Source organism: Cyclopterus lumpus, chromosome 3, assembly GCF_009769545.1.
Source record: "Cyclopterus lumpus isolate fCycLum1 chromosome 3, fCycLum1.pri, whole genome shotgun sequence".
Lineage (NCBI taxonomy): Eukaryota > Metazoa > Chordata > Actinopteri > Perciformes > Cyclopteridae > Cyclopterus > Cyclopterus lumpus.
The window spans coordinates 3,620,146-3,644,894 of NC_046968.1; the positions used below are offsets into that span (position 1 = coordinate 3,620,146).

The following is a 24,749-nucleotide window of genomic DNA, read 5'->3' on the forward strand; positions in this document are numbered from 1 at the left end:
TTCCACAGAGGTCAAGGAGAAGTGGTTAGGAATAGACGCTAGGAGGAAATTATTTGACTATTCGACCGCAGCCTTAGTGAGGACTCGAGCTGCAGCGTTCTGAATCAGCTGGGGCTTTCTGATTGACTTTTTACAGAGACATGTAAACACACCATAACAGTAGTCAAGTCTACTGAAGATAAATGCATGGGCAAGTTTTTCCAAATCCTGATATATTCTTCAGGCGATAGTATTTGTAATTGTCTTGATATGACTGTTCAGGTTGAAGTCTGAATTCATAACTACATCGAGATTTCTGTCTTGGTTTGTTATATTACATTGAATTCAATTGTGTGTTTATCCTTATTACAATCTCTTTCTGAGATGCCGTTATATTGATGGCCGATGCCTTTTAAAGTGTTTGATGTTATCCTCTTAAGTTCCTGTAAGTTCCTTTACATATTCAGTCTACAACTTGGAGACATTTGAATGTCCTCATCACAAGTATAAGGAGTCATACCAGGACCTTCTGAATAAATACATGAATGACTGAATGAATATGCTCAGTCCGCGTTTGAGGAAACCCACATGGTCGTGATGAAAGAATGCAAAGAGAGAGCCGTGTTCCAGTCAAAGTCTCTTTATTGTGGCATCAATGACTGTTGAGGTGATGAGTTCAGGTCTGAAGCTGCTGCTGTTCAGAGAGCACCAGGAGGCCATATTACCTCTGTGCGTCCTGTCAGGACATCTGAGCGGGCTTCTTCTGTAACGGGGAAAAACACAGAGATCAGGTCAGACAGTGAGTGATGGACACAAAGTACAGACAGGCAGCGTGTGGAACATGGATGATGTCAGTGTGCTTGTGTGGACACTCACAGCAGCCGTAGAGCGTGTTGAGCCTGGCGATGTCGGTGCGGCTCATCTCCTTGGCGTTGCCAAAGTTCACGTTGGAGTTGGGGATGGGGACCATGGTGGGCTGGTTGTTCTTGGAGAAGGCGTATCTGCAGGAGAACACAGCATTAGAGGGAACCACACACACACACACATGGTGACAAACAGCACGGCCCAAGTGAAGCCTCTTGCTCTCACTTGTGGTACTGCATGACAGAGCCGTAATCGTAGGGAGTGCCCTGGTTGAGGGTGGCGATCTTCCTGAAGTTGTGCTCCATTCCTGGAAAATAACAAGAAGACAGAACAACATTATAGTTGACGTTAAAGCCACAAAGAGATGTGAAGGAGCCGTTAGCTCCCTTAAAGGGCGGCAGAATGCGACTAATAAACAGAAGTATTCAACATGAGGTCTGCATGTTTTATAAGAGGGAACAATTCAGTGTCTCTTCTCTGAATGTTCTTATCTTAACCAGCTCTCCTCGCTGATATATCAGATGAACAAACAGCTGCATTACCAGACTGAACGTTCTGCAGCATGACTCTGATGTGGTTGTCCCTGTCGGAGCGGGTCTGTTCGTGGTTGAAGCCCAGAGCGTGGAGCAGCTCGTGTTGGATGGTGCCGTGGTAGAGGCATCCGCTACGGGCCAGAGACACCACCTGCTTCCCTCCACGACGGCCGACGAAGGAGTAGCAGCTGGAACCGACCAGAGATGAGTTGAACAACACAGGGAAAGCTCTCAACTGTGAACGGCTCCACAACTGTTCCTTTCTTACCCGTTCTGGGACTCGATGCTCAGCCAGTCGCGGTCGCTGCTTCTGCTGGGCCTAAAGCGGATGCAGGAGAAGGAAGAGAAGGACTCCAATCCACGGGTGATGATGGCCTTCTCTCTGGAGGCTGGTGGGACCACAGCACACAACAATCAGCTGTTTACCGTGAAATACAGAGGACCATACGGGCCCCAAATATCTGATAGATTTTCAAGCTCCCTTTTGTCAAAGTTGCTGCATTAGAAGTGAAAGCCTCCAGTATGTGTGTGTGTGTGTGAGTGTGTGTGTGCGTGTGTGTATGTGTGCGTGCGTGCATGTGTGTGCGTGTGTGTGTATGGGCCTCCCAGGCCTCTGCGTGACACTTACAGAAGTGGTTGGTGAGGTAATAAGGAATGTAGACCTTCCCGTCAGTGAACTTTCCCCACTTGCAGCCTCGGCTGGTGCAGGGGTCGGCGTTTCTCTCGGCCTCGCTGTCGATGGCGATGTCTCCTCCGATCAGGATGGGGTCATCGGCGGAGCGGACTGAAACACATCACAGCAGCCGGTCAGACAGCTGTTAAAGTGCTGCGACCAGAAGAAGAGAGTAGAACTATCAGCAGCTGTCTGGAGGAGCACGGTGACCACAGCAGCTCACTCACTCAGATTCCTGTTGGCTCTCTCCAGCAGCTCAGAGACAGAAAGCTCCGCGGAGTCCTCCTCTGCAACGTCCTCTGCACAGTGACATCAACAACAACGCACGTTCACTTTGTGTACAAATACAACGGTTACAGTACTGAGCATGTCGGAACAACAGCTCTGATCATCAGAGTAGATCACATACCTGCCTGCAGGTTCAGCGTGGGATGAGAGGAGGAAAGACAAACACATTAGAAACAAAACCAGGACTTGAAGTTACAGCTCAAAGTCAACGTGACACAGTTTCTTAAAGTGGCAGTTTCATGTTAAACCACTCAGAAGTACAGAGAGATTATGAGACACACGTTCAGCATCATAGAACCTGAAGCTTTGTAGATAAAGTGCACCGTATGACACAAACTGTATCATCATCTGAGAGAAATGAACTAAACATGACACAACAACAGGGAAACTCCCCTGAGGTGTAAATAAATGCTCTAATTAACCTCCTAACAGCTGCTTTGTCAATGGGAAAAGACGAGTGGCTTCATGTGAGAGACAGGAGGCCGTTCATGTTAGTGACCGTGACAGAAGACGTGCAACATGTTTTAACAACATGTGGGAGTGTGGACGAAGGACCAGATATCTCACTGCTCCTCTCTCACTGAGATCTACCTCATTGTCGGCCCAACAGCAGGCGGACAGCAGCAGCAGAGCCACAGCGGAGAACCTGAACACAGACATGCGAGCCATCCTTAGCAGACCTGCAGGACACAGACAGGAGTCAGCTCCGGCCTCCATTCAGAGGTGAGACATTGTTTGAACCAACCACAAATACAACAGGCAGTAGAAAGAAGGGGAACACTTTTGAATTGCATATTGAGCTGCAGACGTTTGCAGTTGAACTCACCTTGAATCCTTATGTGGACTTGTGCAGCTGAGGGTTCCCTCCAGGTTTTTATACACGTTAGACTGCGCCAGTGAGCCCAAATATGGATTATCTTGTTCCTAAGAAAGAATCAGCAAAAATCCACAGGCTTATCAGTCACATATGGTTTTGGACACATGAGTCTGACAGAAGCCATGCCTACTGTACACTTCTCTATACGGGTGGGAATTGAACACTTGTATGAAAGGTAAATTCACTTCATGCTGCAGAAAGTTCAAGGTTGCCACTTCATATACAACTATTCCTCATTGGCACTTCAGTTTTGGATGAATTAATTGTATGAAATGTTATAACTTACTAACTGTAATTGCAAATGTATTTAATGGCACGGTTTGATGGAGCTGTATTGTACATGTTGTAATATTCCAGAAGGTCCCTGTGAGAATCAATTTTTGTGTCTGCACTGTGTCTGTTGGACGCATCAGGACTCTGTGTGAACTAAATATTCACAACAGAGGCCTACAAACCAAATCATTGATATTCATAACAGGAGAAAAGACAATAATTAGAATTGTTCCTCAACATAAGCAGGGATTTTGTGTCTGCTTGATAATTAATTTGCCTCCAACGTTTCAGTTTATTTCACACATTATCAATAAAAGTGTATGAATGACACACGCTTGTTTAGTTAGGTGTTTTTATGGGCTGATGTTGTCGTAGATCAGCATCAGGAACATCAGGAAAGAGCAAACAGGTGTGACTCAAAATGTTCGGTCAGCATGAAGGAGGTCAGCCTTCTGACCACATGGTGCAGAGACTACATCCTCCTGAATAACAGCAAAACCAATGAGATTGTTATTGAGGCCACACCCACCACTGACCATCAATGGTGCTGATGTAGAGAGAGTGAGCAGCACCAGATTCCTGGGGGTGGACATCGGTGAGGACCTCTCGTGGACAGCCAACACAACATCACTGGCAAAGAAAGCCCAGAGGCGCCTCTACTGTCTCCATAAACTAAAGAAGGCAAGAACCCCCCACCCATCATGTGCACCTTTTACCAAGGCACCATTGAGAGCATTCTGACCAACTGCATCACTGTGTGGGGCAGAAGCTGCACTGACTTCAACAGGAAAGCCCTGCAGCGCATAGTGAACACAGCTGGAAGGATCATTGGTGCCTCACTGCCCTCCCTGCAGGACATTTATGACACCCGCCTCACCCGCAAAGTGACCCTGATTGTGAGCGACTCCAGCCCCCGCCCCCCGCACCACCAGACTCTCAAACAGCTTCGTCCACCAGGCTGTTAGGAAGCTGAACTCTCTCCTTCGTCTCCTTTAAGAGTCTCCTTTAAGACTCTCTATATCCGAGTGATGCTAAATACATATAATAATAGCTTTTTTCATATAATTTGTCTCAATGTTTTTATATTTATTTACTTGCACTTTATTATTTGGTATTCACTTTATTTGTTGGACTAGAGAGAAACGTTTTTTCAACTCCTCTGTATGTTTGGTATATCGAGAAATTGACAATAAAGCTGACTTTGACTTTGACTTTTGACATTCTGCACAAACATAATCATTTAGTTTTTTAAACAGACACCAGCACATGGTAATCAGTATGTTGGGCCTCCTGCACACTTATTGCTTCCATCTTCTAGGGACATCAACAGACATGCTCTATTTGAAGTCAACAACTACAGACCTGTCTCTCTCCTTCCCTTCCTCTCCAAAACTCTAGAGCGAGCTAACTATTAACTTCAACAACTCAGTGCTGGTTCCGACTCCGACTGCCAGGAACCTCGGAGTGACGCTCGACACTCAACTTTCCCTGACTGCCAACATTGCCGCAATAACACGCTCCTGTAGGTACATGCTGTACAACATCAGGAGAATACGACCCCTTCTCACTCAGAAGGCGGCACAGGTTCTGGTCCAGGCTCTGGTCATCTCACGGCTGGACTATTGCAACTCCCTCTTGGCAGGTCTACCTGCTAATGCCATTCGACCTCTACAGCTCATCCAGAATGCAGCTGCTCGACTGGTCTTCAACCGACCGAAATTTACCCACACTACTCCGCTCCTCCGCGACCTTCACTGGTTACCGGTGGCCGCCCGCATCCGCTTCAAAACATTGGTATTTGCGTACCGTGCTGCGAACAGATCGGGTCCGGTCTACATCCAGGACATGGTCAAACCGTACACCCCAGCCCGTTCACTTCGCTCGGCTTCTGCCAATCTGCTTGTAGCTCCTTCACTTCGAGCTAAATCACGACTGTTTGCTGTGCTGGCTCCTCATTGGTGGAACGAGCTTCCCATTGACATCAGGATAGCAGAAAGTCTCTACATCTTCCGGCGCAAACTAAAAACACATCTTTTTCGACTATACCTTGAATAGGTAGCACTTAAATACCGTAGTAGCACTTAAATGTCCCTTACCGATAGCACTTTAGTAGCACTTAAATGGCACTTACGGATAGTACTTTGTAGTTTAACTTTATTGAAGAAATTGTACTTTCTTGATTCTTGTTGTTCTGGGTTTGGACTCACGGTTTTATGCACTTATTGTAAGTCGCTTTGGAAAAAAGCGTCAGCTAAATGACATGTAATGTAATGTAATGTAATATTTGGAAATGTCCGGCTGTGATGACAAGTTGTTGCAACAGAATGATGACAGAAAGTCACAATGTGGGACCGTTACGCTTCCATGCAGAAGTCACGACTTCATGCTATGTCTTTCACTGGTCTTAAGGTACTTATTAGTTATGCTTTATTAAAACGAGGGATCAATCCAATTAAAGCAGAACATAATCTCATGATAGTTTTTGACAGACGTACTCATATATATTACTTAAGTTAAAGTAGCAATACTACAATGTAGAAATATTCTGTTACAAGTAAATATTGGCATCAAAATGTACTTGAAAATGAACCAAAATGAAAAGTACTCACTATGCAGAATGTCCCTTTGCAGAATAATACATATTATATCTCCTGGCTTGTAATTATTGATGTATTAATGTTTTCGTCACTATAATGTTGCAGCTGGTAAAGGTGGGGCTTATTATTATTCTCTTTATATCATAATAGAACATCATCATTTATTATAAGATTTATTTTCCATTCCTGATAAATAAATGTAGTTCAGGCAAAAGTACAAATCTGGCTTCCAGAATGTATTGAATTAGAAGTATAAAGAAATATAAAAGTACAAGTACCTTCGGTACAGTACTTGAGTACATGTAATTACATTCCATCAATGATATTTGTATGACTATTCCACTGTTATTAAGTCTGAAACAATCTTTAATTCAAGCATTTTTTCCTCATGGTCCTTGTTCCTGTTTTCTAAGGTGTTTGTAACACATACAGACTGTGTGTAAATCAAACACACTTTGCAACGGGCCCACATTTTGGAGAAGTCATGTCAACTCAAAAACGTTGTTTTCAGCTCTGCAGCTCAGACTGTAACCACACAGAAGGGTTGTGTAAACAGGTGTTCTGTTATTATTATGATCCGAGTACCAGGTCAGCTTCATACGGACCACTAAAGAATCAGTACGTGATTTAAGTTGTCTTCTCCTTAGGGTTTACCATTATCACCACGGAGACTATCCTTTTGAACTGGAAATTAAAAAACTAATTCTAATAGATTATATATCCTTGAACAAAACATGTCCTCCACTCTCAGCAATAAAAAAGCTGTTTTCAGTCAAACCTGGTCCGCAGCCATCAATATATTCATCTCCTTGATTTCCAATCCACATTTCAAGGATGAAGGAAAATATACACACACTCTTTTATTCACATTTAATTCTGCCCACTCCTCATCTATGTCCTCTTCTTTTAGTTGCTATATACATTTATATTTGAGGGGATCCCCTAGGACTTGGACATGGGGACAGGGATGGGGGGCATTTGGGTGATATATGAATGATATATGAACAAACACCTCTGTGAAAACCTGCAGAATATATATAAGAAAGAACCTGTAACGTTTGGTGTATGTAAGTGAAGTGCAGAATTATGGCTCATTTTGTGAAAACAGCCTTTAATGAATATTTTGTAACATGCAATACATTTTGAAGACAGGTAAAAAAAGGAATATATATCAGTATGAAACTGACTCATTTTAACACGGAATCCCTTTGAATGACCTTGTTGTTGAGATGTGCTATACAAATACAAGTTATGTTTGAATATGTAGATGAGACATTAACTCATAGCAATCTTTGGTGAATTTAGGATAAAATATATTGACTGAAAGATGAGAACAATCTCAAAACTGACCAGTCCATGAAAAACAATATTTCTCCGTTAAAAACTTGTTTTTCCTGTTGAAGTCCCAAACAAGATAATGTTTAATCAATTGATCAATTTGACCTGTTTCTCATAAAATATGTAATTGGTTCATTCCTGGGGACAAACAGAAGAAAACAAAGCTCACATCTTACACAAACCTCAGTCCGTTTGAAGTAATAACTGCCACTTCTGGTTGGGCTGAATTTGTCAACAAGTGTTTGGTGAGCATTGCTCCATATTAGGATGGACGTTCGTTACATTTCCCTCCTATATAAGTTATAAACACCTCTGTTCCCTCAGACTCGGTCTGCTGCTGTCCTATAACCAGCCATGATCCTCCAGGCGGCTGCACTCTGTGTCCTCTTCTGCTCCGTACACAGTTTCACCATACAGGTAAGCACACTAATTATGTCTTGATTATTAGATGTAAATACATAACATTTATTATGACACAATTTGAAATGAAATATGAAACATTAGAAATTTAAAAAGTCCCACATTTTTCTTCAATAATTTACAATGTACAGTACAGTGATTAAAATTATTGTTTTAATTGAATCGTGGGGAATTTGAAACTGTTTCTTAAAGACAATTTAGTCAATGTCTAAAAGCTAAATGTGATTCTGTGTTGCACGTCATACTTTGTAGTTTGTTGATTGCATTCCAATCTAATGAAATGCAGGAATGCTCAAATGTATATTTCTCTGTCTTGAAGATGACGTGAACATGAAATATAGTTTAGTTACTACATGCTATTTCTATCTATCTATTTACATCTTTTATTCCGTCATCGACAATTAACCAACTTTGTCTAATCACAGGGTCCTTTTGAAAAGAGTGAGGAGTACTCTGGTAAGAGAGTTTCAGAAAGTGAAAATTATGTAAATATATATCGTGGTACTTCAAGAACCTCATACCAATTGTTTCTCTTCCACAGGCAACACCGTTGAGGATGACGAGTTCAGCGTCTCCACGCTGTTAGAGAAGGCCAATATTAATGTTGGTATGTTCATCACGGCACTGCTTTATTCTTTCTTCATTTAAGAAAATGCACAATATTAATAATCTAACCGTAAAAATAGGAGTGAATATTGAAATGAAAAAAAAATTAGAAATATAACATAATGCTGGTGTTGCAGACAGTATGAAGACGAAATATGAAAATGCAATCTTGCAATTTAGGTACGTGGACACAAATTTGTAATTATTTGATGTCACTAAGCAATTAAAGGATCCATTTTTGTGCTGGTCACACAAATGAAATGCTTCCATGCTATTATGTAACAGTCAGATCTAGTGGGGTAGTTTTGATTACTGAGAAAGACAAATTATGGTGGAAGGGTCAACCAGGAGTCTGCGTGGCCCAAAGCGCTGTTGTTAAGTGACGAGTTTGTGACGGATTCTTAAACTAAATTAGTGCTTTTGTTGCCTAAACCCAACATCTGTTTAGTTCACTTATGTCGTTCCAATTGACAGAAAACAGCATGGTGTACTTTTAATATATTAGTTTGAAAGTCGTGCAGAGCATGCACAAAAAAGAGACCAAATATATCTTAGCCCAAAGTTATCCATCTTCACCAATCAATATATTTTGTGACTTTCCCGTACTGAGACTGTGTTGGTGGGGGAGGCGTTGTTGTATCAGACTCAGAATTAACACCGCCGTTTAGTCACGAAAATGAAATGCAGCTTAATAAAAATGATGACAACATGTTCTCACTTATGCTTACGTCGTTTTGCAGGAAAGAACTTCGATGACCCTCTGGTGATGTTTGGTGACATTGCAGTGCCAACAGGTCTACAGAACGCTGATCCCTGCACAATACGAGGTTGCCTGTGGCCCAAAGCCACCGATGGCAACGTCTACGTACCCTACCGCATCTCCAGGGACTACAGTAAGTACTGAGGGCAGGGATTCTTTTTACCAGCCGTGTACCATTTTCACCTCAGGAGTCTGTGTGTGTGTGTGTGTGTGTGTGTGTGTGTGTGTGTGTGTGTGTGTGTGTGTGTGTGTGTGTGTGTGTGTCGTCATGGCAACATCTGGTCCTGGAGACGTCAGAGACTACCACATAAGTGGTTTTAAGTACTTCAGGGTCAGCACTTCAGGACAGTCAGGTGTTTATAAGTCTTTCTGTGGACAGATTCTGTCACCGCGATACATTGAAAACTGTGTTTTACAGGTGTATAGTTGAGATAAACATGTAGGCCACTTTAGAAGATGGGCATGGTTAATGCAAGAGTGCCAGAGGTAGGGGGGTAGGACATGGGGAAGGAGCGATTGGCGTCTCTTGGCAGTTGGTTCCATCATTTACCAATATCACATGCACACTTGTGTATTTTTAGTAGTAGCCGTACTAGTAGGCTAGGAGAAGCAGTGGTGGTAGTAGTAGTAGTACTAGTAGTAGTAGTAGTAGTAGTAGTAGTAGTAGTAGTAGTAGTAGTAGTAGTACTAATAGGCTAGTAGAAGCAGTGGTGGTCGTAGTAATAGTAATAGTAGTAGTAGTAGTATTTTGCCTAAACACATAGTCTACACAAGGAGGAAGACAATTAGTGTTGCTATTACCTAAAAATAAAATTTGACTAAGATGGCAGAGTTAAGTAGAAGATTAAATCAATAAAACCCACTGAACTGATAATAATTGTTTTTTGGGGGTTTGTTTCCTGTCAAGGCCAAACAGAGAGAGATACCATCATCCAAGGTCTACGTTCCTTTGCTGATTCCACCTGCATCCGCTTCACCCCCTACAACAGACAGGTGGACTTTGTGGACATCCAGTCACGCTCCGGGTACGGACCCCAACATACGTATCACATATACATTCATGAATATGATCTTATAGACCCTTATTTACAATGTAACTTATTCCCAATGGTGCTGCTTCATCTGTTTTACTGTTTGGAGGTTTGATTTACTCTCTTTCAGGTGTTTCTCGTTTATCGGGCGTCGGGGGCGAGGCCAGGTTGTGTCTTTGAGTCGCCGCGGTTGTGTTTTCCGGCAAATCATCCAACACGAGCTGCTGCACGCCCTGGGCTTCAATCATGAGCAGACCCGGTCCGACAGGGACCAGCATGTTCGCATCTTGCTGGAGAACGTTATTCCTGGTGGGTTATTATGGGCGACTGTGGCATAGTGGTGAGCAGGGTCGTCCTTCAATCAGAGGATCGCGTTTTGATCCCCGGCTCCGCTAGCCCACGTCGATGTGTCCTTGGACAAGACACTTCACCCCAAATTGCTCCTGTAGCTCTGTCTATGGTGTGTGAATGTGTGTATGAAGGTTAGTTACTGCTGATGGACAGGTGGAGCCTTAGCTCCTCTCATCAGTGTATGAATGGGTGTGAATGGGTGAATGATGTCATGTAGTGTTAAAACGCTTTGAGTGGTCGGAAGACTAGAAAAGTGCTATACAAGTACAGGTCCATTATTATTATTATGACCAATAATGGAACTTTAGTCAAGAATTTTTCAAATGATAGACACAACCACAATAAGATCTCCACAAATAACACAACTGACCTTCAGTAATGTTAAGCTCTCAAGAGAAAAAAGGTTTCAGGTCTCATATTGTAGAAAGTTAGATTCCCACTTCTTTTTTTAATCATAAATCCAGTCTAGGCCTTATAGATATAGTGAACGTATATCAAAACGCTCAATTCATGTAAAAAAAATGTACACGGCCCGTATTCAGAAACGCTGCCTTTAAAAAGAGCCGTCAGCCGCAAGGTTGTGATGTCACAAGTAAACAGTCACCAGTAGCAGTACCTTAAACTCTGAGTAGTGGACCCATCCAGTGAGTACCCGGCTGTGAAGAAGGCGACAACGCAGATGCAGAAGACTGGAAATACTGACCAATCAGAATATAGGTATATCCAGACAGACAGTTTGAGAAAAATAATGGTGTTTTTGAACATTAAAGCATGTACACATGTTTTAGTTGAAACCACCATTAAATTAAGAAGCTGAAAAATGATATCAAATCAGATCATAATATGACTTTATCATATATCATTGTAGCAGTTGTGTAGTGGAAACACATCTGATTGAGCTGTGTGATTATTTACAGGTATGGAGAGCAACTTCAGGAGGATCCAAACAAGGAACCTCGGCACTCCCTACGACTACAACTCTGTCATGCACTATGGAAGGTAGCGTCTCACATATATGAAAACATATTGTAATGTTCAGCTGAAGATTTTAAAAGGTTTTCATTGCAATGTTGTTATCAGCATGTGAATATTGTTTTGAGACAAACTTAAAAAAATGTGAACCTTTTTTTCCGGCCATCAGGACACAAACGCGTCTAAATAATGATGTTTCTCTTGTTTGCTAACATGTCAGCCGTAACGACTTCATAAGCTGGTTTTGTGTCAGACGACATGTTTTCAGCTTTCAACTTCTTAATGCAGCTTTAAGCTCATCAGCTCTCAGAGGTCATTAAAACCGTCCAGGTGGACAGTTCAAACCCCTCATAGCCTCTGTGTTTATTGCACCACAGGTTCGCCTTCACTAGGAACAGGAGGCCGACCATCGTTCCCATCCCCGACGGCAATGTCGCCATCGGCAGAGCCACCCAGATGAGTCCCACGGACATCCTTCGGGTGAACCGCCTCTATCGCTGCAGTACGTATCTTTTTACAACCTCCCCAACTCAACTTCTGTGTTGCTACCTGGCTCCCACCAGTACTCTCGGATATAAGTGGGATTGAACACCCGGGGAAGATCAACACCTGTATATGTGTGTATGCATTGTAGCAGTAGCATGAGGAAAGCAAGCAGCTTTTACAGAGTTTGCTGTCTCTTTGAATTCATGTCAGATTCGACTGCTTCCAGGCCTGACCTGAAACCTGTGCAAAGAAAGCATTTCCTCTAGAGATGAAAGTCTATCGTCAACGCGATGTAACGTAAGTATGATACTCAGATGAGCCTGGCTGTACATTCTGTCTGCAAAGGGAAGAGTTGCTATTTTTATTTGTTGTAAAGTGTGCGTCTTGCCGTTCTAAGATAGTGATTGCACCACCACTATGTCCATGTGTTAGTGTGTGCGCCCGTGTGTTAGTGTGCATGTCCATGTGTTAGTGCACATGTACGTGCATTCATTCAAGAGTTTGAACAAATCCCTTTTTCCTTCCAACAGGAAATCAAGAGGAAATGAGACAAAGTGATGCAACTTCTTTCTTTTGATCATCTACGAGGAAAACTAGAAATGCCTCTTGCGCTTAATGAACTTGCTTTAATTGAAGCTTTGATGAAATTAATTTGTGCTGTCCTTATGAGAAATAAAAGTGTCCATCATCATAAATGTACCCCAATATAACTAACTGCTTGTGAGCTTGATACATATACTAATAATGAATAATAAAAAAAGTATTCACATATCTTAACATCAGCCTGTGTGTGTTTGCTCCATAATTTAATCCAAGAAAAAACAAGTGAAACCCAAGGTTCCTCTAGAACAGGGATTAGCACACCAACAATAAGGAACTGTTGAGGTGCCCTCTCATTCCTCGTCCTCGTTCACAGCCATTGGCAGTTGCACGGACGATTATTTATGGTCTTGTTTTCCCCACCCTTTCAAACTGACTTTCAAACACTCTGTAGCTTCCTGAAAAAGTCCACTTCTAAACAGAAACTAGTTCAGGATAAATAAATGATGAATCAATAATCTTTGTTTTAGTCTCCTGCTTTTGAGTAGAAGTTCTGTAGCCGTCTGTGAGCTGATAAAGGTTATGTACAACAACAGTCTTCTTGTGCTCCTGACATCCACAAACGTGTATTCATTTCATTCATGTTCTTTAAAAAGTCTCAATGTAATAGAAAATATGACTTCAACCAGGGCATTCCCTACAATCACGGCTCTGTCATGTAGTACCACAAGTGAGAACAGAGGCTTCACTTGGGCCCTGCCTGTCACCATGTGTGTGTGTGTGTGTGTGTGTGTGTGTGTGTGTGCGTGTGTGTGTGTGTGTGCGTGTGTCCATAGATATTTGACTTAACAGTTTTCGAGAAAATTAAAGGGAACCTCACATCAAAACATTCTAACATACAGTACAATATGCTTCATTTTTCACGGTCATATAGTCTGCTAACCGCCTATGCATGTATTTCATCATTTATTTTATTGGTCGATGCAGCTGATCTGATTGTTCTCAACATCTCTGGAGTTTCATACCACAGTGAAGACGGATCACAGATTAAAAACTCAAGTTATATTAGATTTGTTTACTAAAACTTTGTTGGTCTGAACAACAAAAGGACTACAAACAACTTCATTTATAAAAAGATTTGTCTTTTCATGATCTATTATTTCCCTCAATAACTTGTGTTCTGGATAGAATTAAAGTCAGCAGAGCTGAAGAGAGGAAACACTTTCTACATAATTTATCATCATTTCCATTCAGACAGGTGAGGCTGAGCATTCCCCAGTGTCGGGTTTGATGAGTTATATAATTTAAGTTTAGCCTGAAACATTGAGCCTAATAAATTAATTACAGTGTTCATAATCATATTCTGCATAATCATATTCTGCCTTCTTTCCATTCTCCTGCAACAACAGTCATCCTTCTGTCCGTCCGTATTAGCTATGGATGCAATGAACCGTCCCCAGTAGCTACGTACAGTATGTGCCTGTCTGGTCTTGTCTCATCAGTTTCCTGCTGCAGGCGGGCGGGGGTTACATTGCCAGTGTGTTGAATGTCCCACACTGATAAGAGCAGAGCAGGGTGTGTGTGTTCTTTCTCTCAGACAGAGTGACAGATGTTTCAAACTCAGACTCTCAAACATAACGCATGGAAAAGCCGATGAGGACGTTTGATGCGTGAATCAGGACGATAGTACAATTAATTGTGAAAGTGATTACATTTAACACACACACATTCTCCACTTAGGACAAAACCCGTCTGTTGACGAAGCCCATGTGATCATATGGAAAGCTCCAGGACAGCTACAAAATGGACCTTGAGGTGAGATTTCTTTCTCAGATAAAATAAGCAATTAAGCTAAAAAGAAAAAACGCACCCTCAAAAAAAGTACATTGTATGGCCAAAAGTATGTGGACACTTATTTGCGTGCACTTTCTGTTTAATGGAAAGTTGGCGTGGGGTGTTGGGACTCCAAATACGGCCGTGGGAGGTTAAGGCCTGTGCCAAAATACTGTCCAAAGTGCGTTTTATGTTTGGCGCCAGGAATCTGTGAAAGTGGGATGGGACCAGAGCACCAAATATCACTGATATGCAGGAAGATTTCTGCCAATCGCTCATTTGTAAAAATGTACTGTGTAATAGGCCGTGCCTACCGCACAGAGAAGAAGAGTGGACTAGGTCGATATTTTTTTCAACATAGACCTATCTGTAGCCAATCAGATGTCGCCCTCATTTGCGAATTGTGAATCTTTGTGTTTGCATTTGTGAGTCTCTCTGTGTGCATTTGCAATTATTGAGACTGATCTGACCCCATACAGGAGGGTTAGCAGGAACCTAAATGTGACAGGGTGGGCTTTGAAAGAACTTGACTAGATCGAGACCCCTTCCAACACCTTTGAGAGGAAGTGGCTCTATGACGATGTGAGCCGGACCCAATCCCTTTTTCAACAATCAATTCAATTCAATTCAATTCAGTTTATTTTGTATAGCCCAATATCACAAATTACAAATTTGCCTGAGAGGGCTTTACAATCTGTATACAATCAGGCATGTTTTTGTTCTTCTTTTTTGCAAACGCCAAGACTTGGCATAATTATTCCCTCATGTAGTCTATCTGTTTGACCAGGCTTAACCGCAGACACATCATTAAATTTTGCTAAACACTGCCATTGAAATTACACACTCAATCGTCAATCAAGTACACCCAGAATGCACCTGTGAAAACACCTGTAACCAAATCGATCAGTTAAAAATCAGCACGTGAACACTATGAAAAGGTATACTAACAATGGAGGCCAATTTTAGACTGTAAATACAATATGCTGTATTTGGTTGATGGTACAATACAGTAATACGTTCATGTCATCTTCAGTTATGGGGAGACACCACAGTGGAAGAAGGCCAAATATCTTTAATGATGTTGATCACCAGGAAACATTAAGGAGATTCTTTGATTCTTTGAAATGTTGACGCAAATAGGCCAAGTAATAAAATAAAATCTAGAAATGTATTGTGGGTGTTCACTTTCCACTAGTCTGAAAGAAGATAGCAAAGAAGCCCAAATAGCCCCAAATCTCAAAATTGACCAGCGCATGAAAAACAAGAATTTATATATTACTTTGAAAGAAATGTTTAAGATATTTGAGCTTTTCTTTTGTTTAATTCTACTTCACAAATGTTGTTTTTCAATTAGACTAATAAAGAACTGTTGGATATGTAGAACTATTTCCACAGCTGCACAGATAAAAGAGAAAAGCAAAAGGCCCCACTGTGCTGCACCCACCCATGGACACACCTGTGTGAGTCGCAGTGCTTCTCAGACTCAGAATGTTCCCTTCACGGTGATAAAGGTGTGTTTGCACTCTCTGATATATCATGTTGTGTGTGAGTACCTGTACTGTATAAAAAGTGTCCCCGGGGAGAAGCAAGGTATTCATTCTCTGAAGAGGCTTCAGGTTGGAACCCCATCAGTCACAGTATAGGTCATATAACCTAGATGGATTAGAATGATTAATAATGAATCTTAATTATTATTGATTAATCTTCTTCAATCTCTCTGGTTGCAGCCATGTTGGTGTTCTCTTGGTCTCTCGTGAGCCTGCTGTTGGTGTCCTCTTCCTGGGCCGAGGTAAGATATTCACTCCATGACATGAAGGAGCTCCAAACCGGCCAATCGCAAACCAATGTCATTAATGTGGAAAAAGAGGCACACAAAAATCCTGTCACAACACTTTATTTTATTTGAAATATAATGTTTTCGGGTTGAGGCTCCACCTAGGAAAGTATAAATCACCCAGAAAGAGGGAAATAGATCGAGAACAATGTTACATATTTAATGTTTCATCAACTGCTGGAGACAATCAGGCCAAAAGGAACAAGTACATATTGGAAACCAACACAGACATGTCTTGGAGCCAAAAACAGAGACATACTGTATTTCATTTTTTGTATTTTATCTAATTTCATTCGTATTACTTATTTATTTATACATGCAGTTTTGTTTGCTCTAAAAACAGAGAATGTTAAGATGTCAAATGGATATTAGTTATTGATTATATAATATAAATTATTTGAAAATGAAAAGCTCTAGTTTACAGATTAAAGTCTGACGATGACATTGATTGAAGTTCAAGTATAAAGCTACAGAGAACATTTTGAAAGATATGTGGACATTTCCAGACGCGTAAAGGCAACAAAACCAAAAATCCAAACCGCTTATAGGCTGAAACACATGGAGCCTCAACATTTTCAATATATAAAGTCATTATTAAATAAGTCCATGTTGTGAAACGTTAATGATATATATATATATATATATATATATATATATATATATATATATATATATATATATATATATATATATATATATATATATATATATATATATATACATAATACTTTTTCATCAATCAAAACCTTCAGAATCAAAATATTACAACATTTCACACAGCTGCAGGAGCCAGTGCATAATAGTAAGAGCTGATCTGTATTCTGTCTCCATAACTGTTGATTCTTCTTCTTTTCCATTTCGCTGTGGACGAGTGCAGGAAGGTGAGAATGAAATTAAAGCCCTTCTTTATCAATACTTATTAAATAAAATATATACAGTATATTGTATATGTGCAAATGTATTTGAAGTGAAAGTGATCCTGACCTCACTCAGCTCAGTTGACACTGTGCCATATGTTGTGCAGATGTGGCTGCCATTGAGGAGGACACATCCAGGGAGCTTTCTGTTGGTGAGCTGCTGGAGCGAGCCAACAGAGACCGCAGTGAGTAGAGCTTTTCCCGACCTGAACCGTAACCACGTCGTCGAGGTCACGGTAGGACATATTGCTTTAAAAAAGGCTTCCATTGAACGCACCATTTTGTTTTGTAAACATAGGGTTGCTCCACTGAAAGCACACTTCAACGTACCACTGAATAAACAATTTGCAAAGCGCCAATCTGTGCAGTACAACAAACGGTTGGTTTCCCCGCTGTATATTTCCCCACTCACGCCCGTGTTGGTCCTGCAGACCCCGACTTGGACCAGCCCGTCCTGATCCAAGGCGACATCGCCATCAAGTCTGAGGCCGACAGAAACGCCGACCCCTGCACCGCCAGGAGCTGCCTGTGGAGAAAGTGGACCGATGGGAAGGTCTACATCCCCTATTACATCGCCAACCACTACTGTGAGCAGTGATTCTTCTATTTAAATGTATTCTTTTTGACCTTGCGGCCACTTCCAAATGAATATTTTGATTTCTGTACAACCACACGAGTTGACTTATGGGGACCAAAAAAGGTTTTATTTCTCCGTAATGCCCTGCAAGATAATAAAGACCCGAAGCTGTCAGTGACACAGTGCATTGTGCAGTTCAATGACAGAACATAAATCATTCAGGTGAAGATAAAGCTCTGCTGCTACAGATATTCTCAACCTTTCAAATTTGCCCTGCCAGCCTCTCGAGAGCAGTCCATCATCACTCGTGGACTGGAGTCTTTCTCCACGGTTTCCTGCATTCATTTTAGACCCTACCAGAATGGAGACAACGAGTGGCTGAGCATCGAGTCCAGGGACGGGTAAGGGTCCAACTTTTTTTATGTTCTTACTTTTTTTCCTTCAACTGTTTTTGTTCTACAAGGCCTGTAGGCCGGCACTTTACAGCCATGCATGGTGATATTCTGTGTGATTTCTCAACACCGCCGGGTGTCTTGTTTGTGCGTCGACAGCTGCTATTCCTTCGTGGGTCGCCAGGGCGGTGCTCAGACTGTGTCTCTGAGCCGCCAGGGTTGCCTGTACCACGGCACCGTCCAGCACGAGCTGCTCCACGCCCTGGGCTTCAACCACGAGCAGACCCGCTCCGACAGGGACAACCACATCCGGGTGCAGTGGGAGAACATCATCGACGGTTCGCCGGCTTCAGCATACATAACATCGTGACTTTGTTTTTGGTCTGTTTGAGTTAAACCTGAATAAAAGGGGCAAAAGGCCCATTTGGCCCCAGATTACCGAGCAAATGACGACAACAGTACTTGGCAAATAGCCAATTAGATAACAGTGGGGCAATCTGCATCAGGTTTGTGGCACCTGCTTTCATTGCCCAAAGGCTTTGATTGTACGTATTGCTGTTTTCTCACACTCAGAGGACATTTTCATTGCGAGCGTCGGGCTTTCCCCACAAAGCGGCCTCTCGAGCCCAGCACATTTAAACCACATTTACTGGATCTTGTCTGGAAAAAGGGAAATAACTAGACCCAAAATCGTAAGATGATGTAATAAAGTGATTTTGCTGGTAATTTACCAACTCATAAAAGTGGATTCTGTATGAATTTCTGTAAAGTCTGTGTTTTTAAAGAGCCACCATCTAGTGGCCATAAGTAGAACTGCATCTTAAATCATACCAGTATTGGGAAGAGCATATTATTAGAGTTCTAAATAAATTAAAAAAACGCTTTTCACCCTCATGTTTGCAATACTGAAATACAAATCTTCTAACTTCACTTTAAAATGGTAAATGTCTGTGATTTCGCACTTACAGTTTTCTCTCAACTGCAGGCATGGAGTACAACTTCGATAAGATTGCCACCCTGAACCAGGGAACTTCTTATGACTACAGCTCTGTCATGCAATATGAGAAGTATGGATGATGTCACGTTTGTGTCCTTCACACATTTCCATTTTTCTGCATAGACGTAGTAGCTATCAGTGTTTCTTTGTATGCTTCTCATTATTATCACTTCAATCAGCATGTGCTCCGATATGAGCGACTTCTCCCACTAGCAGGACACCCTGGAGGCTATCTCACTGGCTGACTTTAGGGAAGTCTAATGGCCTGAACAAGATGGCAAATCACTGTCAAGAGAGTCCAAATGAGAGCCAATGCGTGCACGCAAATCAAACAGCCTTGCGTGTAACTTACGAGCGCTTTTACATCACTCTGCAAGCAAAAGTCCCACTCGCGAATTTTTAACCTGCTCGCTCGCGAAACTTTAATGGTGCGTTCACACCAAACTTTTTGCGATTTTTTCACGCGACGAGATCACATGCAAAGTCAATGCACAGACGCGTTTAGACAGTTTTTACGGAGCTAAGCCACGCCCCCTTTTCGCGTCTAAACGCATCTGTGCATTGACTTTGCATGGGATCTGGTCGCGCGTTTGGTGTGAACGCAGCACAACTTGTCTGGCGTCGAAACTCACGCGAGTAAAGCGGCATAACTTGCTCGCTCGCGAGTCTGTTACCTTTTTGACAGTAAGTGTGCGGAGCTAGTCACCATTGTATCTCTACATCTAATTGGTTACAATCCTCGTCCTTGGATTGGCTGGATATCACACCCGGTCTTCTGATGGCGTGGAGTAACCCAAAGAGAGATATTAAAATTACTAAGATAACTGTAAAGCAAAGAACATGATAAATGTTACACCAATCACTTACTAAATAAATAGGTTTTAGAAGATATACGTTACCTCCTTGTGGTCAGCCATGCCTCATACTGGCTCCCCTGTTTTCTGTAATTATTTGCCGATCGCAAAATAGCTTTATCCCGCCTACTAGGAACTTTAATCCAATTCGATGTAGAGATAAAATGGTGACTAGCTCTTCCCACTTACTGTCAAAAAGAAAAACTACTCGCGACAGAGCAGGTAACAGGCTCGCTGTCGAGCAGGTTAAAGTTTCGCGAGCAAACAGGTTAAAAATTCGCGCGCGACTTTAGCTTGTGCGAGAGTGACTTTTGCTCGCGGAGTGATGTAAAAGCGCTCGGCAAAGTAAATTAAATGCTCTCATTTGCGCTCTCGAATTTTGACAGTGATTTGCCATAGAGGTGGTTCATCAGGGACTTTGGAAGAGTAGCACAACTAACGTGGATCTGCTTTTAAACATGACCACATGACACATCACAGAACTCCCCAATCCTAACCCGCTGGTGTCCGTGACTCCCCAGGTACGCCTTCTCCAAGAACAACCGTCCCACCATGGTGCCCATTCCCAACAGCAATGTGTCCTTCGGCCAGGCCACCCAAATGAGCAGAAATGACATCGATAGGCTGAACAGGCTGTACAAGTGCTGTAAGTATACTGCGGAAAATGTAGGAAAACCTTGTAATTCCCTGCAGTCTCTGAAAACTGAAAGAGGCCTTTGCCCTCTTGAATGCCCCTTTGGTAAATAAAGAAAGGAGTGGCCGTACAATTTGAAGAAGCGTGGAGTATAAATACTGCACTGCAAGCTAGAAAAACTGTAAGTGTTCCTCCCCCTGTCTCGCTCATTTTCAAAATAAAGCAGAAATGCCAAACAATATTCTTACAAAAACACACAAAAGCAACCATACTACCATACTATTTAGGATGACACTTTTTTTTTTATAGTGTGTCCCAATTCATATGTCAAATGCAACATGCTATTCTAACCCACAATCCTTAGCATAGCAGATATATGAGCAAGAGGGACAAAGTAGTCTGTGCCAATTGAAGTCAGACTGCATGCAACTGTACGAACAGGGCGGGAAAAGGGTAGCTGCAGTATGTAGTAAAAAATACATGTGTATATTTTATGAACATGGATATGGGCATTTCATTTTTCAATTTTTCAATTCAGTTTATTTTGTATAGCCCATTATCACAAATTACAAATTTGCCTCAGAGGTCTTTACAATCTGTACACATACGACATCCCTGTCCCAGGACCTCACATCAGATCAGGAATCCATGAAAACAGAATCCATGAAACAGAAGGAGGTAGAGAGGAGGGGGGGCGGGGCGCATCAGCAGGGCCAACGCGGGAGGCCGGCTCACCAGGCAGCAGACACCTCCAGGTCCAATGGACCCTATGAGACGTGAAGTCACAAAGACTCCGGGGAGGAAGCAGAGTTAATAAGGTGCAATGGAAAGATGTAAATTCATCCATAAGGAGAGAGAGAAGAGGAGATAGGTGCTCAGTGTATCCTTAAACATCCCCCAACAGCCTATAAGCCTATAGCAGCATATCAAGGGGCTCGACCAGGGCAAACCTGATTCAGCCCTAACTATAAGCACTATTAAAGAGGAAAGTCTTAAGTCTATTCTTGAATGAGGTGACTGTGTCTGCCTCAAATTGTTTAGAGACAGACTTAATGTGAATCTATCCTATGTTCAAGGAGACATCTTTGGAATATTCACACAGCAAGCAACTGTCAATCCCGCTTCAGGCTGCACCCTAATGACACGCCTTTTTCATTCTGCAGAAACTGCACATGACCTTTGCCCTGAGCTCCATGACATCACGGAGCACGCTGATGAAACGGATGAGGGTTTCGGGTGGACGGCAGTTTTGGGATGTCCTGCAACAATAAACCCGCAGACTTCCTTAGCATCCAACTCTGTTTAATTATGGAATGACAAAGAATGTTAATGAGACGCTTCCCTTCAATATAACTTTTATTTTCATATATCACATAACACAATCAATGTCAACAGTTTAATGTCTTCTGATCATAAAATAAAGCCACTCTCCCTTGTACTGGTATGATTCATTTCTACTCATTTGATTTTCATTCAAAGTAAAAAAACATCTTAAAAGAAATATTTCATCATTTTGGAACATGAGCACATGTGTAAAATATGAAGCGCCGGCCAGCAGCTGATTAGCCTAGCTTAGCACAAAGAGCTAACCAGGCTCTGCCTAACAGCACCTTTAAAGCTTGCGAATGAACACGCTGCGTCTTGTTTGTTTGATCACTTAAACAAAAGTGACTCTGCCAGAAAGTAAGCAAGCAGATTTCACAAAAGTTAAATAACTGATCATATGTATCCACATGTCACGTGATTGGATGCTTATAAAACTCACCAGACTTTTTAGAGCCGGTATTGCACTACCCAAGAACAGCCCTGTATACCTGTATTGTCCTCAGGTTCTGCTGATTAAACAGAAGCAGAAGTGTCTTAAAACCGGCATTCTCTCTGCTGACCAGCAGGGGGCGACACCTCCAGTTGCAAAAGGAGGTCAGATTGTATAGACTCTACTTTTTACTTCTCTCAGTAAACAATGTAAACATTAGTTTATGGTCTCAATCTCTAGTTTCAAGTCTTCTTCAATACAGCATGATGTACATGTATTAAATGATGGTCCATTTTGAGTCAAATAGACTACTAGACTTCGCTGCCGGTACCAGAGCCGTATACGGCGTCTCTATATCACTCCTACACAGTCCAAACACGGTAACTTCTGTTCATCGCTTGCAAAAAACTCAAGAAAAAACATGGTTCACAAACCTACAGGTGACGTCACCATGACTACATCCACTTCTTATATACAGTTTATGGTTTTTTTACGTAATTTTAGACCAATTGCGATGCTGCCATTTGTATTTGAAAACAAAAAAACGTCTCTACACAATTGATTTATTTTACACTTTAATTTGGTAACCCCCCCCCTAAACTGTTCATACCACTGTGCTGCCAAGCCCTACGTCCACCATCACCCGCAGAAGTCCCCATGTTGAATGATCATTTGGTGACGCATTACAATTAATAACACGTTGCGTTCATCCTTTCAGCTCCCCGTTTATGAAACATTACTCTATTACCATGTTTGTTGATGTTCAGGAAGTCGATTTATTGATCAGAAGGTGATTATAAAAAAAAGAAGAGAATCTTCAAGGTTTAAACACGGCTCTAATTTCACTCTCAGAGTTCACGTCAGTCTCATCTGTAAAATGGGCCGTCGACATCAGGGGGTTGGAAGACTGTCCTCCACCTTGTCGGCAGTCAGGTTGAGCTTGCAGGCTCTCAGGGCCGCCACCAGATCTGACGCTCGGGCCTTGGCTCCCCGGCTCTTCCTCCACTCTTTCAGCAGCTCCCTGGCCGTCTCCTCTAGATCTGTGTGCCTCCTGGAGATGGACTCTAGCTTGACATCAGTCACACCCAGAGTGCGGCCCAACTTGCGCCAGGTCCTCCCCAGGTTCTCTGCGATCACGTCGGTGGCGATGTCCAGTTTGGCTGACGAGGAGGGAGATGAGATATACACACACACACACACACACACACACACACACACAGATATATATATATATACATACATACATACATACATACATACATACATACATACATACATATATATATATATATATATATATATATATATATATATATATATATATAAGTATTACGACATACAGTTCGAAAAATATATCGATTTGAAAAAGATATTCCTAAAACCCACGACGTAAAGGCCTTTTTTTTTACATGAATGCTTACATCGAGTTGTACAGCACTGAGATGATCAATTCTCACTTTCTATGTATTAAAAAAAAATTATGAAATGTTAAATGTTTTTAAAAACACCCGTCCTGAAGAAGGTCACTGGTCAAGGGGTAGTGGTTCGTAAAATACCCCCCTCCCCCACAACCCCCACAACTTTATGGGTGGTGTTTTTGTCAAGTACATCAAACAATCTATATGCGGAGGCTGGCTGAGCACCATCACAGTATTAGCATATTGTAGCGGTCAGTCGAAACCAGCCCACAACCTCCAGAAGGAAAGACATGTCATGTCAGTACAGTTGTATTAGCCTGCCTTGGTTAGACAGTAATGGCGGTAGTACTGGGAGCCTCTAACGTCGGCTCTACACACGTCCAGCCTACCTCTCTCCGCCGCGTCCGGCTGGCCGTCGCTGACTCCGGCCCCACTCTCGAAGTTGTCCAATTTGTCCGAGAGGTCGCTCCGGTGAATGTCTTTGAGGAGCTTGGACAGGAACTCGGTCTTGTCGGCGCCCAGTCGGCCTTGCTCCGTCAGCACCTGGAACAGCTGAATCCCGCTAGTGATGTTCTCCAGCGCCCGTTTCCCGACAAAGTCTCGGCACAGGAACTTCATATCCTCTAGCTGCTTCTGGGCCAGCTGGTTCGAGATGTCCAGTAACACGCTGCTGAACTGTAAGGAGCTCATGTCGCTTCGGACGCGCAGGTCGGAACCCTCCGCCGTCCGACCGAACCAGGAAAAGCCTCGCTTTTACTTTCACTTCCGCTCGTCTCGTCTGTTGGTCTGCGGCGCTAGCCGTCACAGGTCCCCGCTTCGTGTTGAAGATAGGCGTGTGTGTGTGTGTGTGTGTGTGTAAGTATTTACCGGAGTTACTTAACTTACCTGCTTTCAGTCACACCTGAGTAACACGAGCCACTTATTTTGAGTTCTCTGTTCTCTGGAAACG

General features: G+C 42.4%; 4 protein-coding genes across 7 annotated transcripts; 2 read left to right on the forward strand and 2 right to left on the reverse strand.

The window, feature by feature from the left end:
• Positions 1-603: 603 nt before the first annotated feature.
• Positions 604-15,990, reverse strand: LOC117747435 (low choriolytic enzyme-like). Of its 3 annotated transcripts, none has more exons than XM_034556665.1 (10): positions 15,975-15,990; positions 3,164-3,261; positions 2,929-3,017; positions 2,277-2,352; positions 2,005-2,160; positions 1,645-1,765; positions 1,386-1,564; positions 1,069-1,150; positions 856-980; positions 604-742 (listed from the first exon to the last, which is right to left on the reverse strand). In XM_034556665.1, coding segments are annotated over exons 3-10 (819 nt in total). In that variant the 5' UTR covers positions 3,007-3,017; positions 3,164-3,261; positions 15,975-15,990; the 3' UTR covers positions 604-740. The 3 variants fall into 3 exon arrangements, with proteins under 3 accessions (XP_034412556.1, XP_034412538.1, XP_034412546.1); XM_034556647.1 differs by lacking the exon at positions 15,975-15,990 and adding an exon at positions 5,619-5,667; XM_034556655.1 differs by lacking the exon at positions 15,975-15,990 and adding an exon at positions 4,024-4,159.
• Positions 7,729-12,825, forward strand: LOC117747423 (low choriolytic enzyme-like). The gene is made up of 10 exons (XM_034556621.1): positions 7,729-7,839; positions 8,268-8,298; positions 8,384-8,449; positions 9,189-9,341; positions 10,116-10,233; positions 10,370-10,548; positions 11,508-11,589; positions 11,940-12,064; positions 12,259-12,345; positions 12,579-12,825. Exons 1-9 carry the CDS (start codon positions 7,777-7,779, stop codon positions 12,312-12,314), a joined length of 873 nt encoding a protein of 290 aa, XP_034412512.1. The 5' UTR covers positions 7,729-7,776; the 3' UTR covers positions 12,315-12,345; positions 12,579-12,825.
• Positions 14,164-22,064, forward strand: LOC117747399 (low choriolytic enzyme-like). 2 transcript variants are annotated; one of them, XM_034556568.1, is made up of 11 exons: positions 14,164-14,403; positions 15,803-15,932; positions 16,149-16,210; positions 17,133-17,136; positions 17,280-17,357; positions 17,604-17,759; positions 18,030-18,150; positions 18,301-18,479; positions 19,127-19,208; positions 20,514-20,638; positions 21,790-22,064. In XM_034556568.1, coding segments are annotated over exons 1-11 (951 nt in total). In that variant the 5' UTR covers positions 14,164-14,391; the 3' UTR covers positions 21,792-22,064. The 2 variants fall into 2 exon arrangements, with proteins under 2 accessions (XP_034412459.1, XP_034412467.1); XM_034556576.1 differs by lacking the exon at positions 15,803-15,932.
• fadd (Fas (tnfrsf6)-associated via death domain) lies at positions 21,970-24,593 on the reverse strand. The gene is made up of 2 exons (XM_034556692.1): positions 24,190-24,593; positions 21,970-23,542 (listed from the first exon to the last, which is right to left on the reverse strand). Exons 1-2 carry the CDS (start codon positions 24,488-24,490, stop codon positions 23,274-23,276), a joined length of 570 nt encoding a protein of 189 aa, XP_034412583.1. The 5' UTR covers positions 24,491-24,593; the 3' UTR covers positions 21,970-23,273.
• Positions 24,594-24,749: the final 156 nt, after the last annotated feature.

Coding starts and splice junctions, on each gene's coding strand:
- LOC117747435 (XM_034556665.1), bottom strand. CDS start 3,006: ATGGCTCGCATGTCTGTGTTCAGGTTCTCCGCTGTGGCTCTGCTGCTG. Junction 2,161..2,276: donor GAGAGCCAACAGGAATCTGA/GTGAGTGAGCTG, acceptor GATGTGTTTCAG/TCCGCTCCGCCGATGACCCC. Junction 1,565..1,644: donor AGCATCGAGTCCCAGAACGG/GTAAGAAAGGAA, acceptor GGTCGGTTCCAG/CTGCTACTCCTTCGTCGGCC.
- LOC117747423 (XM_034556621.1), top strand. CDS start 7,777: ATGATCCTCCAGGCGGCTGCACTCTGTGTCCTCTTCTGCTCCGTACAC. Junction 7,840..8,267: donor TACACAGTTTCACCATACAG/GTAAGCACACTA, acceptor GTCTAATCACAG/GGTCCTTTTGAAAAGAGTGA. Junction 8,450..9,188: donor GAAGGCCAATATTAATGTTG/GTATGTTCATCA, acceptor GTCGTTTTGCAG/GAAAGAACTTCGATGACCCT.
- LOC117747399 (XM_034556568.1), top strand. Junction 17,358..17,603: donor GCGAGCCAACAGAGACCGCA/GTGAGTAGAGCT, acceptor TTGGTCCTGCAG/ACCCCGACTTGGACCAGCCC. Junction 18,151..18,300: donor AGCATCGAGTCCAGGGACGG/GTAAGGGTCCAA, acceptor GTGCGTCGACAG/CTGCTATTCCTTCGTGGGTC.
- fadd (XM_034556692.1), bottom strand. CDS start 24,490: ATGAGCTCCTTACAGTTCAGCAGCGTGTTACTGGACATCTCGAACCAG. Junction 23,543..24,189: donor GCCGGACGCGGCGGAGAGAG/GTAGGCTGGACG, acceptor CCTCCTCGTCAG/CCAAACTGGACATCGCCACC.